This window comes from Ruditapes philippinarum, unplaced genomic scaffold (genome assembly GCF_026571515.1).
Source record: "Ruditapes philippinarum isolate M1 unplaced genomic scaffold, ASM2657151v2 ctg1903_1_1_1_1, whole genome shotgun sequence".
Taxonomy (NCBI): Eukaryota; Metazoa; Mollusca; class Bivalvia; order Venerida; family Veneridae; genus Ruditapes; species Ruditapes philippinarum.
In genome coordinates, this window is record NW_026866018.1 from 203,684 (window position 1) to 220,751 (window position 17,068).

The 17,068-nt window shown below is 32.5% G+C and overlaps 1 protein-coding gene across 9 annotated transcripts in view; it reads left to right on the plus strand.

Annotated features, from left to right (window-relative positions):
- LOC132731005 (unconventional myosin-Va-like) overlaps positions 1 to 14,678 on the plus strand; it is a 122,949-nt gene extending 108,271 nt beyond the window's left edge. For all 9 annotated transcript variants that reach the window (XM_060717097.1, XM_060717098.1, XM_060717101.1 and 6 more), the window contains 9 exons: positions 1,524 to 1,601; positions 1,974 to 2,067; positions 5,398 to 5,544; positions 6,078 to 6,229; positions 6,801 to 7,041; positions 7,361 to 7,488; positions 8,946 to 9,103; positions 9,509 to 9,680; positions 10,911 to 14,678. In XM_060717097.1, the coding sequence (XP_060573080.1) occupies positions 1,524 to 1,601; positions 1,974 to 2,067; positions 5,398 to 5,544; positions 6,078 to 6,229; positions 6,801 to 7,041; positions 7,361 to 7,488; positions 8,946 to 9,103; positions 9,509 to 9,680; positions 10,911 to 11,150 (1,410 nt within the window). In that variant the 3' untranslated portion in view covers positions 11,151 to 14,678. The remainder of the gene's footprint in view (positions 1 to 1,523; positions 1,602 to 1,973; positions 2,068 to 5,397; positions 5,545 to 6,077; positions 6,230 to 6,800; positions 7,042 to 7,360; positions 7,489 to 8,945; positions 9,104 to 9,508; positions 9,681 to 10,910) is intronic.
- Positions 14,679 to 17,068: the final 2,390 nt, after the last annotated feature.

Genomic DNA, 17,068 nt, shown 5'->3' on the forward strand with positions numbered 1-17,068 from the left:
ATGGAAAAAAATATGTAAAATGTGCTACGTTTTTATATTGTGAATATAAGTGATATCTCTTGACAGATTGAGGATGCTGCTTTCGTGGTTTGAGGTGACAGAATCCTGTCTGCTGGGGTAGAATCCTGTCTGCTGGGGGTAGAATCCTGTCTGCTGGGGGTAGAATCCTGTCTGCTGGGGGTAGAATCCTGTCTGCTAGGGGAAGAATCCTGTCTGCTGGGGGTAGAATCCTGTCTGCTTGGAGTAGAATCCAGGCTGCTTAGGTAGAATCCAGTCTGCTTAGGGGTAGAATCCTGTCTGCTTGAGAGTAGAATCCTGTCTGCTTGGAGGTAGAATCCAGGCTGCTTAGGTAGAATCTTGTCTGCTTAGGTAGAATCCAGTCTGCTTAGGGGTAGAATCCTGTCTGCTTGAGAGTAGAATCCTGTCTGCTTGGAGGTAGAATCCAGGCTACGTGGGGGTAGAATCCTGTCTGCTAGGGGAAGAATCCTGTCTGCTTGGAGGTAGAATCCTGTCTGCTTGGAGGTAGAATCCTGTCTGCTTGGAGGTAGAATCCTGTCTGCTTGGGTAAAATCCTGTCTGCTAGGGGAAGAATCCTGTCTGCTGGGGGAAGAATCCTGTCTGCTTGGAGGTAGAATCCAGGCTACGTGGGGGGTAGAATCCTGTCTGCTAGGGGTAGAATCCTGTCTGCTAGGGGAAGAATCCTGTCTGTTTAGGGTAGAATCCTGTCTGTTTAGGGTAGAATCCTGTCTGCTAGGGGAAGAATCCTGTCTGCTTGGAGGTAGAATCCAGGCTACGTGGGGGTAGAATCCTGTCTGCTAGGGGTAGAATCCTGTCTGCTTGGAGGTAGAATCCAGGCTACGTGGGGGTAGAATCCTGTCTGCTAGGGGTAGAATCCTGTCTGCTTGGAGGTAGAATCCAGGCTACGTGGGGGTAGAATCCAGTCTGCTTAGGTATAGAATCCTATCTGCTTGGAGGTAGAATCCTGTCTGCTAGGGGAAGAATCCTGTCTGCTTGGAGGTAGAATCCAGGCTACGTGGGGGTAGAATCCTGTCTGCTAGGGGTAGAATCCTGTCTGCTTGGAGGTAGAATCAAGGCTACGTGGGGTCAGAATCCAGTCTGCTTAGGCATAGAATCCTATCTGCTTGGGGGTAGAATCCTGTCTGCTTGGGGTAGAATCCTGTCTGCTTGAAGGTAGAATCCTGTCTGTGGGTGTAGAATCCTGTCTGCTTGAAGGAAGAATCCTATCTGCTTTGGGGTAGAATCCTGTCTGCTTGAGGATAGAGTCCTGTCTCTGCTTGGGGGTAGAATCTTGTCTGCTGGGGGTAGAATCCCTTTTGAATAAATTTCTTCCCTCTGTTGAGCATTTAGAGACTGTGTACTTGATAAGAATATGGTTTAAAACATATGCACAATTTGTAATATTGTCGTTTGTTCAGAGATTTTCGATGGTTTCCACCCTTTACATTTTTTCACAAGAAATGTTGGTAGAAAGATATTTCATTATTCTAATGTTGTGATTTCAGAGTCTGTCAATGACACCCGATGCGAAGATTGAGGCCACCATGCAACATGAAATAACAAGACTTACTTCGGAAAATTTGGTACGTAGAGGAAAAAAAACCTGTGTGAGGTATTTTGAGGTCTTCTTGTGGCAGAGTTGTTATGATGTCTTAGTTAATCTCTAACCCCTATCTTACATGGGCGCAAAAAGGCCACCCTCCATCTGTCTGTATCATTGCTTTATAAGTGTTATTTTGATGTTGTTATTTATAAGAAAACAATTAAAATATTAATAAAATTAACTTGATTTCAGGCAACCTGGTCATTTTTATTTGTAAATAATACAATGTAAAGACTACTTAAATAATGCTTGCAGGACAGCATGGCTGTATATTGGCAGCATGGCTGAACGGTATTTTGCCATTGTGGCATTGTGAAAGTTAAATAATTTGAGAGTTTGTTACCATTTGCAGGATTTGAGAGAAGTGATTGACAAACAAGCTGACCAGATTAGAAAGCTAAAGAAAATGTTAAAGGTGTATGCAAAGAGAATGAAAGATGGAGAAGGTATACACAAATCTATTTTTAGCATATCTATTTTTAGCAAATCTATTTTTAGCACAATCTATATTTAGCCAATTCTATTTATAGCTCAATTTGTGGTCAAAGGGGTTTTACAATTTATGGTTATTAGAGAAAGTTGAATAAGGCAATTTCTATCCATACAGTATAAATTCAACATTTTATCACACTTCACACTATTTCTTTACCGCCTCCGTGGTCGAGGGGTTAGAGTCGATGACTTCTAATCCAGTTACTTCTCAGGCGTGGGTTCAATCCTAGGGAAATGCTTTGGTAGTTTAGCGCGGAGGAAGGTAGTCTAGTACTGATGTAACTCTGCAGGAACGATGGTTAGGAAACTATTTGCCTATGTGACTGAAATACTGTTGGGAAAAGGCGTAAAATGAAACAAACAAACAAACAAACACTATTTCTTAAACAGACAGGGCAGCTGAGTGCATAAGTACACGTTTATGCGCTGAATAAGGAAAGGAATTATTGTGCCATGTGTCATCAGATATGAGGTCAAAAAACCAAATTACGTCATTAAAATTTCTTCTCCTCTCAATTCATTCTGACTTGATTCTCTTTCTATTAAAATGTTAAAATGGAACAGATGCTTATTTTTATTGCACTGTAGTACAACAGTAATGCACAGGTTTACTGTTCAAATTCTTTGAAATTCATCTCTTGAACTTATCGACCTTTATGTCTATATGGCTTAAACCATGCATTATTCTACAACACCATACAAAACATGGATATTTATTTCTTAATTTACAAAGCTATACCATTCAGATTTTAAATTAAAATATACATTTTTTATGCTATAAATGAGAAATGTTGATTCTTTAAACTGTGTTCACCTGATTTCTTTCCTTCTTTTTTTCTTTTTTATACCCCGCACAACAAAGTTGTAAGGGGGGTATACTGGAATCAGCTTGTCCGTCCGGCTGTCCGTCCGAGCAAACGAGAGCTACATGATGAGGTTTAGGTTTATGTACAGGCACTCTGTATGGGGTTCATTCCGTAGAGACATGTATTATGTGGTTAAAAATGCTCTTATGGGGTTAAAAAATTTGCTCTTGTGGGGTTAAGAGATCAAAGGAATAACCCCACAAACACGTCTGCCAAATATGTCCGTCCGGCTGTCCGTCGGTTTTTTCTTGTCCGCCCAATAACTTAAGATTCCTTTGAACCTTAGTCTTCATATTTGGCATGGAGTTTAGTCATGATTAGTAGATGACCCCTAATGATTTTGAGGTCACCAGGTCAAAGGTCAAGGTCACAGGGGCCTTGACTTCAAAAAGCTTGTCGGCCCAATAACTTAAGATTCCTTTAACCCACAGTCTTCATATTTGGCATGGAGGTTAGTCATGATTAGTAGATGACCCCTATTGATTTTGAGGTCACCAGGTCAAAGGTCAAGGTCACCGGGGCCTTGACTTCAAAAAGCTTGTCCGCCCAATAACTTAAGATTCCTTTAACCCACAGTCTTCATATTTGGCATGGAGGCTAGTCATGATTAGTAGATGACCCCTATTGATTTTGAGGTCACCAGGTCAAAGGTCAAGGTCACAGGGACTTTGACTTCAAAAAGTTTGTCCACCCATTAACTTAAGATTCCTTTGACCCACAGTCTTCATATTTGGCATGGATGTTGATCATGATTAGTAGATGACCCCTATTGATTTTGAGGTCACTGGGTCAAAGGTCAAGGTCACAGGACCTTGACAAAAAAAAGCTTTTCTTCTCAATTTCTAAAGAATGTCCTGTCTGCAATGTTTTGATTTTGACATTTTCACATTTGAAGCATGTAGAATACATAACTTAGCAATGCACTGGCTTAGTAACCTCAGATTTGGCAGGGAGGTTGTCCTTGAGCTCTAAATGGCCACTGTTGATTCTGACAAAGTGGTATGCGGGGTATTCACGCCATGATAGTGGCAGTTCTAGTTTTTTCTTTTCAATTCTTAATAAACTTACCTTTGATACTGTTTCTAATTATTGCTGCTATAACCAGGGATCCCCAAGATTTTCCGTGCCCCCTTTTCATCCTCTATGTCCCTTAGTCCCACCACGGGTAAGCTTTTATTGAAAATAAATTTTAATATTTTGTGTTTATGATTTTTACCATCGTGTGAATATGTTACATAATGCTTGCATTATTACTGTGAATTATTTTTACTTTATTTAATGTTATATAGAATATTCTGTGATTATTTATGTCACATTAAGCTTGCATTATTTCTGTGATTTATTTTTACTATAATTAATGTGATATAGAATATTGTGTGATTATTCATGTTACATTTTAAGATTGCATTATTTCTTCGATTTATTTTTACTTTATTTAATGTTACATAGATTATTCTGTGATCATTCATGTTACATTAAGATTGCATTATTTAAGTGAATTATGTTTTACTTTATTTAATGTTATATAGAACATTCTGTGATTATTCCTGTTACATAAAACTAGTGAAATTTCTGTGATTTTTGTGTGTGACTTTTCTTTTGATTTTATTTGAAATATGCCAAATTTCAGTGGTAATTTTAGTTATTACTACTCACTTGCTGAATTCTTGTACTGGATTTGCCATGGTTTTAGTTTTGAATAATGTAATTAGCTACCAACAGTTTAGAAGCATCCGAGTGGTCTATCCTAGCTCTATACTGGTGGCAAAGAAAAAAAATTCTTTAGATTCTTGCAGGTTTAGAGTTAAGTGATATTAGATTTTTCATGTTTATGTGACATTTTTTTTTTTGATTATTTTTATTTCTTTTATCATTTGATGTTATAGACTTGTCTGTTTCAAAGAGAAAGTCGAGCTATTATGATGACTGCATTGTCGTCGTTGTTGTCGTCGTCATGGTGCAAAAACCTTAATGTAGCCTATTTTTTTAAACGTTTTTAAAACTTATCAACATGAAACTTGGAATACTTGCTTATGATGACAATTTTCAGTTGGTAGACAAGGGGCTTAATTCTGAAAAGTTATATTTTTTGAGTTTTGTCGCTTTTTAACTAAAATTGCACACAAGATATGTCAAGATAAACCATATTTTTATCATGATAACAGTATCATTGTGAAAATTGCACACAAGATTTATCAAGATAATCAATGTTTTTATTATGATTAGAGCGGCATTGTGAAAATCGCACATAAGATATATCAAGATAAAACATGTTTTTATTATGATAACAGCGGCATTGTGAAAAATCGCACACAAAATATGACAAAATAAACCATGTTTTTATTTTGATAACAGCAGCATTGTGAAAATCGCACATAAGATATGTCAAGATAAACCCTGTTTTTATAATGATTACAGCAGCGGAGATTCAGGCGGAGCTAGAGAAAGAGGAGACGAAGAGTGTGGAGAATGTGGCGCAGATAAAACATCGGGAGAGGAACTACATGGGAATGTTGGAATATAAGAAAGAAGATGAGGGACCACTGATTAAAGTGCTTATTCTAGGTATGTGGTGATAAAAAAGAGTGGAAGTGAAGAAAGAATGGGGTGGGTTTAGGGTCAGTATTAAGCAAGCCAGCTGAATAGTGCTGATTCTAGGGGGAGGGGAGGGGTAGTGACAAAAAAGGTAAGGGACATAAAATTAAATGACCAACTGTTAAACAAACTTAATTTAGCTATATCATGAAAAATGTATGAGGGACGGGGGTGAGGTGCTTATCTTACCAAGTTCAACAGAAAAAAAGTGTTAATTTTAGGTATGTGCTGATAAAGATTGAAGGGATGGGGGGCAAGTTTTCTGATTTAGCCCATAAGCTTGAATTTTTGTACTGCCTATGAATAATGGGGAAAAAATTCTTTGAATCTCAGAAAAATCTCATTTGTTGTTTCAAATATAGTTTATTATGAAAGAAATGCTATGTGAACACATAATAATCCACTGAATAATGTAGTTAAAAGATTATCCAATGAAAATCAACATTACAAAACATCATATTATATTACCATACATTGTATATTATGATTTTTACGTATTTCAGATTTGAAACCGAAGGTAACGTCGGCATTTTTACCAGGTTTGCCGGCCTACTTGTTATTCATGTGTGTACGGCACACGGACTACATTAACGACGATGAAAAGGTCCGGTCCTTCCTTACTAGTACCATCAATGGAATCAAAAAAGTGGTCAAGGTTAGTTTGATAATATAATCAACACATTTAAAAGTAACTAGACTATAAAGCTTTCTTGTGCTTTGGCAGGAACAGATTTTATTATTCATATTGTATTTGATTATTCATTATATTATTTGATTATTCATTATATTATTTGATTATTTAAATTGTTATAAAATTGTTTGTATGTTTTATACACTGATTTTAACTCATCGTATTGGTCCTAATCCAACGATCGGTCCATTGAACCAGTTATTGTAGATAAATTATCTATAATTGCCAATTTCCTCAAGTAATTAAACACATATTATATATAAATGAGCTGTAGTAAACACAGGACCATTAGGCTTGGTGTCCGAGATCTGTTGTCATGAAGAATTTTGCTGCGGATCAAACCAACGACCCCTTGATTCCAAATCCAATACTCTTCCTATTGAACTTAAGCTGGCAAACTTTTCATTTCCATGTCATTTATTCTACAAATATAGTTCAGCATTTAAGAGCATATATATGTGGAAAAAAACTGTCCTGTTGGAAGTTGACGGATATTATCTTATCTGACAATCCATGCTTTCGTTTCTTATGACAGAAACATCACGATGATCTTGAGAGGGTCACGCTATGGCTTGCCAACACGTGTCGTTTCTTGCACACGTTAAAACAATACAGTGGAGAGAAGCAATTTCAGACTGAAAACACACCCAGGCAGAATGAGCACTGCTTACGAAACTTTGACCTGGCCGAGTACAGACAAGTGTTTAGCGACCTTGCTGTATGGATATACCAGACTTTGATCAAGTTGATGGAAGCTACAATTCAACCATCTATAGGTAACCTTTTATTATGATGTTACCAAGTTGTAACGGTTATTGAACTAAAATTATTATAATAATAAAAATAAACTCTTTATTTGATGAAGGTAGCTTAATAAGTAAGACAATACATCAAATTAGCTCATCTTATTCTATCTGTCAAAAAAACCCTTAAACTTCAAAATGGACTGGTCCAAATTCAAAGCAGAGCATATCCATTCTATAAAGTCTTATTGATCAGGTTAAAAATCATTCAAAATGAATATCAGACAAGTCCATTCACACTGTTTGGGAGGGACAGGAATGATTTTAAAATTTTATTTCTTTATTTTTGCAGTGTCAGCAGTATTAGAACATGAAGCCATTGCTGGGCTGACAGGGAGCAAACCTAGCGGTCTGAGGGGTAGAAGTAGCAGCCGAGCTGAAGACACCCCTGAACACTCCCTAGATACTTTAATGAAATCTGTAAGTATTGTTAAAAAAAAAAAATATTATAGGGAGCCAAAGTATTATTGGAACCCAAAGTATTATTGGGAGCTTAAAGTACTACTGGAACCCAAAGTATAGCTGGAACCAAAAGTACTACTGGAACCCAAAGTGTTACTGGAACCTAAAGTATTATTGGAACCTATAGTATTACTAGAACCCAAAGTATTATCTGATTCTAAAGAATTATTTGAACCCTTAGTATTATTGGAAGCTTAAGTATTGTTAGAACCCAAAGAATTATCGGAACCTATAGCACTATCAGAACTCTAAAGCATTTTAAAAATTCAGGGGATAATGTGTACCCAAAATTATTATTTGGCCCTGACTTATTGCCTGATATGAACGTATTATATTACATAAACCCGATGTAATATATGCACTCAAAGTATCACCTAAACCAAAAGTATTTACAGAATCTAAAGTAGTTTCTCAACGTGAAGTTTATCTTCACCCAAAGTATTTTAATGAACCTAAGATACTGCCTGCCTGGAGCCAACTTACCCAAAATGTTGATTTGTATAATTATTATTAATACATAAAATTTTGGTATAATGTGATGACACCAATCTGTAGTCACAGTCGGTGATTCTGTCAAATGATATTTTTAGCTTGTCTGTTTAGAAGAATTAGTTAGGCTATAAATAGATTCTTACTCTGACCTTTAATTTGAATAACAATAGATTTAACCACAAACATTGTGCTCTTGTTAAAAATAGGTTGTGGTGAAATATTTATTGTATCCACTAATCTGATAATTAGAATAAGACAGGTCAGGGCATTGTTGTTTCATCGTTTTCCCCATTGTCTATCGTGCAGAAACTTTAATGACAAGGTGCAGATATAAGACAAGGGTCATTATCCTCAAAGCAATATTTTAGGAGTTATGCCCCTTTTTGATTTTGAATGTTGTCAAAATTGTTTATTGATAGTTGTTATTAACAGATGAGGGTTAATGCTGCATATAGTGCTCTTGTTCAGTTTTTGTCGTCTTTTTATTTCGGCCAATTCAAATTTTATTATCATTCAGCTCCGTGTTCTTGTATATGATTTCCCTTAACTAATTATATATAACGGAAATACTTAATGGTTATATCACAGAAACTTGAAACTCTATCAATATTAACGATAGTATCCAAAATATACCCCCTCTATGGTATAGATAGGGGGTATTAATGGATATTGTTGTAAATATTGGTCATTTGATGTAATTTCAAGTTCCTGTGGTTATATGTAGTTTATTAGTATTATAATGTAATAATGTAATTGATATTTTCAGATGAACATGTATAATTATATAAAATGTAATTGATAATTTATAATGTAATTGATAATTTCAGATGAACATGTATAATGTAATTGATAATTTCAGATGAACATGTATAATGTAACTGATTATTTTAGATGAACATGTAAAATGTTATTGATAATTTCAGATGAACCAGTTTGTACGTACATTAACGCAGCACGCAGTTGATCCGGAATTAATCAAGCAGATTTTCCGGCAGTTATACTATTTTCTAGGTGCTAGTGCACTAAATAATCTACTGCTGAGAAAAGATATGTGTAACTGGTCGAAAGGCATGCAAATCAGGTAATGAATAAATTATGCAAATTACATTGTGAATAATTATATTATGCAAATTAAGTAATGAGTATACAAATGTACATATATTATAAACTCTTGGTTTAAAGATGATCTTTGAGGTTAGTCATGACCATTAGATGACCCCTATTGATTTTAAGGTCATTAGGTCAAGGTCACAGGGGCCTTGACTTCAAAAGTTTGTCCGCACAATTACTTAGGAATCTTTTGACCCTCAGTCTGCATATTTGGCATCGAGGTTGATTGTTGATCATGACCATTAGGTGACCCCTATTGCTTTTTAGGTGACTGTGTCAAAGGTCAAGGTCACAGGGTTTAAAATCTGCATGAAAGTTTTAAACCACTTGTCTTTTTCCAGTCATACAATGTACATTACTCTTATTTCCACTGCAGATATAATCTTTCCCACCTGGAACAATGGCTTCGTGACAACAAACTACAAGAGTCCGGAGCCGGAAACACGCTGGAACCAATTGTTCAAGCATCGCAACTTCTTCAAGCGAGAAAGACGGATGCAGACGTAGACAGTGTGTACGAAATGTGCTCCAAACTAACAGCCCCACAGGTATTATTTATATGAAATTTATCCGAATGTACCGTAATTTGAAAAATACCTTTAGATCCAGTTTTATCAAAAAGGAAAAATTAGGACATTTTCATACAAATTTTGAAGCAACATTCAAGTCTTTTAACTGGAATTTATCATTTAAACCAAGGTGCAGGGGTGTAATAAAGCCATTTAAATTAATAATATTACTTTAGTGAATTAAAATATTAATATTACACTAGTGAAATAACACTTAAAATTACATCGATTGCTTTACATGTATATACAAACAAAGAGTTAAAGCGCACTAATGTAAGCACTATAGACGGGTCAATGAAAAAAAAGACTTTTTTTTTTTTACTTGAAACTGTTCTTATTTTGATATGTGATAAATAAAATGCTACATTTGTGCAAACTCCGGGCACCAGTTACACTACAGCCAGTAACCACTACCTTCACAAATCACGTGATGATGGTCTTATCACATGATTGTGTAAAAATGGTGTTGATCTATACGCCAATGAAATCTTTGAAAAAATGTTTTATTTGTAATAAACAGTGACATTAAAACTTGAAATCTGGTCTCAAATATGTCGATATGATTGAAAAAAAAATCATTTTTGTAAAGCATAGAGTCGAAATTAATAATTCCTTGAATAAGTCATTTCTAGAAGGGCCATTGTTTTGGAAATAAACGGTGCGGTATTAAAATTATTTTCATGATATTTATGTTTCCAAAATTATTTTTATTTAAGTTCACATATAACACCTAACAGTCTTGAAATATTTGCAAAACCGTGTTTACTTTTTTAAATAAATATAAAAATTCATTTCGTCAAAAATCTTGACGAAAATGTTGTAATGGCAGAGATCTTTTCCTGTAAGGGGAGATCACTGCGTAGGAGATTGACATTTGTGTAGATTCAATACTAAATTTATTGAACTTGTTGACTAAAACAATATCATTTAATATGATTTTATTCAACTCATGCAATAAATTTAGTATTAAATTTACACTTATTGAGTATCCTCTATATTATCTTAGTTTGATAGTATAAGTAGCATTTCAGTTCTGTATGTAAAATACGTTTTATCGTAATTAGTGTTAGAAATTTTTACCGCAATATTAGACACAGAAAACTGAATAACAGCTCATGAAATATATATATATATATATATATATATATATATATATTGAAAAAAAATCAATGTGCGAATTTCATGTTTATTTCACTGTTTCAATTACAGATTGTGAAGATTCTAAACCTATACACACCAGTTGATGAGTTCGAGGAGCGGGTGCCGATATCCTTTATACGCAAAATTCAACAAAAATTGAAAGAAAGAGATCACGTGGAAACGTCCCTCTTGATGGACCTTAAGTTCTCATACTCTGTGACTTTCCCATTTAATCCTTCCAAAATTGCTCTAGAAAGTATAGACATTCCAGAACAATTACATTTAGGAAACCTGGTGACTAGATCATAGAACATATTCCTCCGAAAGGAGTTTTAAATTATATAATCAAGTGCATCCCCGAAAACTCGATTGAAATTGGAATTTGGAGGAAAAAGGTGTGAATACTTCATAGAACATGTTCCTTCAAAAGAGCTTTTACTATTCAAGTGCATCTGCTAAAACTCGATTAAAAAAATGGAATTTGGAAAAATTATGAATCAAATGTTGTGACTACATCATTGAACATTTTCACTGACGAGGAGTTTTTTCTGTATATTCAAGTTTATCTTTTAAAACTTGATTGAAAAGAAACTAAAATTTGGAATTAATCAAATGATGCAACGGTATCATATAAGAAAGGGGGTATATTATATAAATCAAGTGCATCTACAAGAACTCCATTATTATGGTGAAATTAAAAGAAGAACACATTCTTTAGCAAGGAGCTACTTTTAATAATCAAGTGCATCAGTCAACATTCGTATTTTATTAGGCATGAAATGGTAGTTATAAAAGAAAATCAGGAATGAAATGGTGTTTTATATTTTTTGACCTTGAAACGTACGTCAGTTGATGATTTGTTTTTGTTGTTAAGTTTAAACTAACTTAATTTATGCAATGTTTTTTTTTTTTAAATTTTTCTAGAGTTAAGATATATGTTTGGTATGTACGTGTACTTTATATAATAACGATAAAAAACGTTACTGTGATAGATTGGTTTATCATAATTTTTATCCTTACCGAAGTTCTACAAAACTGATAAAACCGAAGCTGTCATTAATAGATGTGTCACTAATATTTCTCAGTCAGTTGTTACTTTCAGTTCAACGAAACAGATTTGTTAAAAAAATGTTGATTTTGACGCGCTCAGATTTCTCAACATTATCGATGATATTATACAAAATGACCCAAAGCTTTTAACTCAAATCAGGCCAAGAATCACTAACAAATTTCATTAACAGTTTAATTTCTTTTTTATCTTATGCACTTTATTATCTTAGGCATATTTTTCCATTTAAAGTTTCCAAGGGGATCTATGTAAGAATTTCAGATTTTATGTATTTAGACTTTTGGACTTCTGTTGATTGCCTAAAATCATTTTAATTTGAATTATAAAGTCTTATTTAAAGGCATTATTAGCAGTGAAATATTTTCCTTGTGTGTTGCGATGTAACACTCCAATTAGTAAATTATTTTAGAGCAAATAAATTCAATAGTTTATCGGAGTATAACAAAAATGGTCTCTAGTTTCCATTTATTGTAACATTCAAATCATATCACTTTGATTTTAAATTTAGTTTAAGTTAAAGTTTAGAGTGTAAAGTATTGTTTAAAAGTATTTGTTAGCAATTGAAACATTCCTTGTGTAATGTGATGTAACATTCAAATTAGTCAATATAATTTTTTTACTTAGAAGTGATAAAAAGGTATATGTATGTATATTTAAAATTCCTAGATATGTGAAATAATGTTCCAATTACTTGAACATATTCTAGAAATTCTGAAAATGATGCTACATATATAAAAGTGATAAAGTTTTAGTAAACTGATGTAATAATTTGTAAATTGTTTGAAATATATGTGATACATCTTGAGAATAGAAATTATTCTGTAGAGGAAAAAAAAATTCATTATTCCATAGAGAAAAAAAATTATTCCATAGAAAAAAGTCCATATCTTTATCAATATAAATTCAATAAAGTGCATATCTAAATAAGATGATATTTCATTATTGTGATATTCTGTTAACAAATACAATTCCATAGAAAATTTCTGCATATCTGAAGATAATGAAAGTTCTTTTTATAAAAACGTTAGTATAGATATATATTTATACATATATATTATGCATGTATGATTTTTGGAAAAAAAAATGCTGCATATTTTTTGCAAATAGAATTCTTTTTTTTTTCAGTATGCAAGATTCTTGTTTCACATTTTATACTTGCTTGTGGTATATATTTATATGACAGTTCTGCATTTAACCTAGTAAGAGGTGCTTTGTTGTAATTGTTTAGACAGGTATTTTCACATTTTAAAATGGATATTTTCACATTTTACATAAACGAATTTTCACATTTCAGGTCAGATTTTAATAAGTGAAAATTCCAATGTAAAAATAACTATGTTAAATACCTACATGAAAATAAATATGTAAAATACCTATATTGAAATGTCTTCATGAAATTAACTGTGAAAATATCTACTGGTAATAATGTGAAAATAACTATGTGAAAATAACTACACGTATGTGAAAATAATGTGAATAATCTAATATGTGAATATAATGTGAAAATATCTGATATGTGAAAATAATATGAAAATAACTATGTGAAAATACCTGTATTGGCAATCACTGTATTATACATGTACATTCCTAATAAATACACCCATTGTCTGTCTCATAAGAAAAATTTGTATATAAAAATGTCTGATTTTGTTATAACAAGAAAACAAATTAGGAATGATGTATTTTAGATGTATTTTTTGCTGCTGTTATTGGTATTAAAATGAGAAATAAATATGTGAAATATTTTTATTTGATAGTAATATAGTTATTCATGATTGTAGTTTATTTTGGAAAAAAAATTAATGTAAGGAAAAATCAGTGAAAATGGCAATAAATTTTTTATATATGTCAAAAAAAGGCTTAGACCGGCCTTCAGCTTTTCTTAAGGTTAAATATGTTATTTTTCAATAAATGGTTTCTTGTAACTTGTCAAATTAAAAGAATTGAAGTGGTAAGTAAAATTTGCCTGCGATAAAATACATAAACAATAACGAAACCCCTCGGTGACTTCCTATCCACCAGTCCGCTCTCTATATGAAAATTTGTAAACAGGACCATTTGTTTGGATCAGATCTTCTATTTTTAGAAATGTGCGTTATAAATAGCTCTTGGGACACTGTTTTGAAGACAGCTTAACAGGGATATGATGCACTTTTCCAAGATAAAATTACTGAAATATTTAGTTTGAAACAACACAAAATTGTTTTTTTTCCAACAGAAAATAAAAGCTGAAGGCCACTTTAAAAGCAATACTGCAGTAACTCTGTGTAAAAAAAAAAAAAAAAGACTTAAAATGGCAAACTGTTGAAATCCGGATATAAAAAAAGTGAAAAATGGCCTCCGTTTGTTTTGCAATTTTATGTTATGATTTTCGCTGTCAAGTTGAATTAGTAATATATTTCAAAAGATTTACTATTAAAAAAATGGTGATTAACCAATAATAAAATGTTGATGAGATACAGTATAAAAACTAAGGTTGAATTACAGAATCACTGCTCTACTCTCTAACATTAAGTGCGTGTTACTGTTATATTCCCAGTGATATTTATAGAAATTTTCATTGGTCAAGTGACTTATTGATAAAGTTTTTTTCATAATCAAACATAAAATTGAACACAATAATGGCAAAATGTCAAGTTTTTATTTTAACTTGTTCTCTAACAATTTACACTCGGGGAAAGGCGTATTATCACTTTAACAAAGATGACTGCTCCTTTGGCACATTTGATTTTATAACCTTACAACTCTGTCACCATTATTCATTCTCTCTTAAAAATAACCAATAAATGTAATATACCGGTGGAATTTATGAGACCAGGAGCCTATGTGAAAACTTGAGACTGAATGCGATTTTCAGCTCACCTGTCATGGTGAGCTTTTGTGATCGTTTTTATCCGGCGTCCGTCCATAAACTTTAAACGACATTTCCTCATAAACCGCCAAGCCAATTTATCCAAACTTCACAGGAATGTTTCTTTGTTGGTCATCTTTAAAAAATTGTTCAAAGAATTTAATTCCATGCAGAACTCTTGTTGCCATGGCAACTTGTTCCTTGTCATGGAGAGTTTTTATATTCAGGTGAGCGATTCTAGGGCCATCATGGCCCTCTTGTTTTTATTATTATCTTTGTAACATAGAAAATACACTAGTCTAGTCAAAAGGCAAGGCACTGCGTCCTAGTATTACATTAGAGCTAGCTTTTTAAAAAACACTTTTTTTTTATTCCATTTTGGTGCACAATTAACAACAATTACTACACTGTTAATCTCTACTAATATTTACTAAAACACAAAGAAAAGGCTATAGGATAGCATTGACCAAAAGGTTTTTTTATTATTATTAACTTTGTTTTAATTTATGAAAAAAAAATGATGTGAACTTATGCTGATTTTGAATATTCATGAACAATTTATATAAACTTATGTTAATTTTGAATATTTATGAATAATTCATTTTTTAACTTTTGTTCCATGAACAATTCATGTTGGAATATAAAATTTTGAATATATATGAATAATTTATTTTATCCTCGATAATTTTTTAATATTTATGAATAATTCATGTTTAACGTATGCGAATTTTGAATATTCATATTTTATTTTTGGTGAGTTAAATTCTAGCTGATTGTATCATAATCAGTAACTGGACATTCTCCCGCAGTCTTCAAAAACACAAAGAATACTCTACAAACTAAAAAATATCAAGCATATATTAATGTGGAGAGAAAGGTTGGGAAGGAGGTTGTGAATATTTGCATCTAATTTGCCAATTTTCTGACCATTTATTATTAAAAAATAGATTTTACATCTGATTGGTTTATAAATTTTTGAAAATTTTTGAAATCTACAAACATCTTTTATTTCATTGACTCAAGTTTTACATACATATTTTGGAAGTTTTCCTTTTTCAAATGATAGTCATATATTTAGCTTAAATATAATCAAAAGGTCTTCAAGCTACAGTTTTACCCCCACTTTATTACTATCATTATTTTGAAAGAATAATTTGATATTTGTGCATATTTTTTTTTTGCACACTTTCATTTAATCAAAGTTGAGCTTTTTCTTTTGTGTAAAAATCAAAATCTGCGCTTGATTTTTTTTTATATATAAAGTTTGTAGATTATATAGTTTGTAAGATTTCTTTACATTATTTTTTACAAAGTTTTGCTACATAAGATGTTGTTGTATAATGTAGAAATTATAATCGCATTTTCATTGATTGTAAAATGTCTCAAAAACCCCCCTAACATTTAAAGGTTAATTTATTTGTGTGTTTGTTTTGTATGGATGCGCTGTGAAGGAACTGAAAAATTTGGTAAATTACTTGGATTGCAAGTGGGATTTGCAATGTGAATATTATTTTCTTTCTTCACTTCACATTATTTAACTTTTTAATACATTTTCAAAATGTTAATGGAAATAAGCATGAAATCTGGAGGCATGCTGCTTTAAAATTCTATGCACAATTTAAGCTGCAATAGTCGTATTTAATAAACACAATTCTTTACACATATTTTTCAGCTAGTAAAAACTGGCCTGAAGGTTTTAAAACCTATTTTACGAGTCTTGTCTTAAATCCGAGGATTTTCATTGGTCAGTGTACATTCATTGGAAGTTAAAGACCAATCAAATAACTGAGAACTAAGTTTGAGCTTGGAGAATTCTTTATTACCTTGGACCAAGGTTTGAAAGTTCACAATTCCTATATATCTGTTTTACTTTGTTAAATTTTATAAACTTGTCCCGCATTTTGCAATATGGACAACTCTATTGATTTTTTTTCCAGGGAAGATTTCAAAATATTAAACAACTGAATAGTGAACAGTGCAGACCAAGATACGGCATGGTTGTCTGGGCCAATCTTGATCTGTACTGGTGGCATTGGTATTATCAGTTGCCACAAGCAGGCTATGTGGTTAATGTTTAAAAATTTATGATTTAAACAACTTATATGATGGTTTACAATATATATGATAAATAAGATAGTATACATGAATTAATGAGTTGAATATATGCAATATGACATGGTATACATGAATAATTTACATGGTACACATGAAATATTAGTTGAAATACATGCATTATTAAATGGTATGAATGAAATATATTACATGGTACACATGAAATAAAACATGGTATATATGAAATATACTATA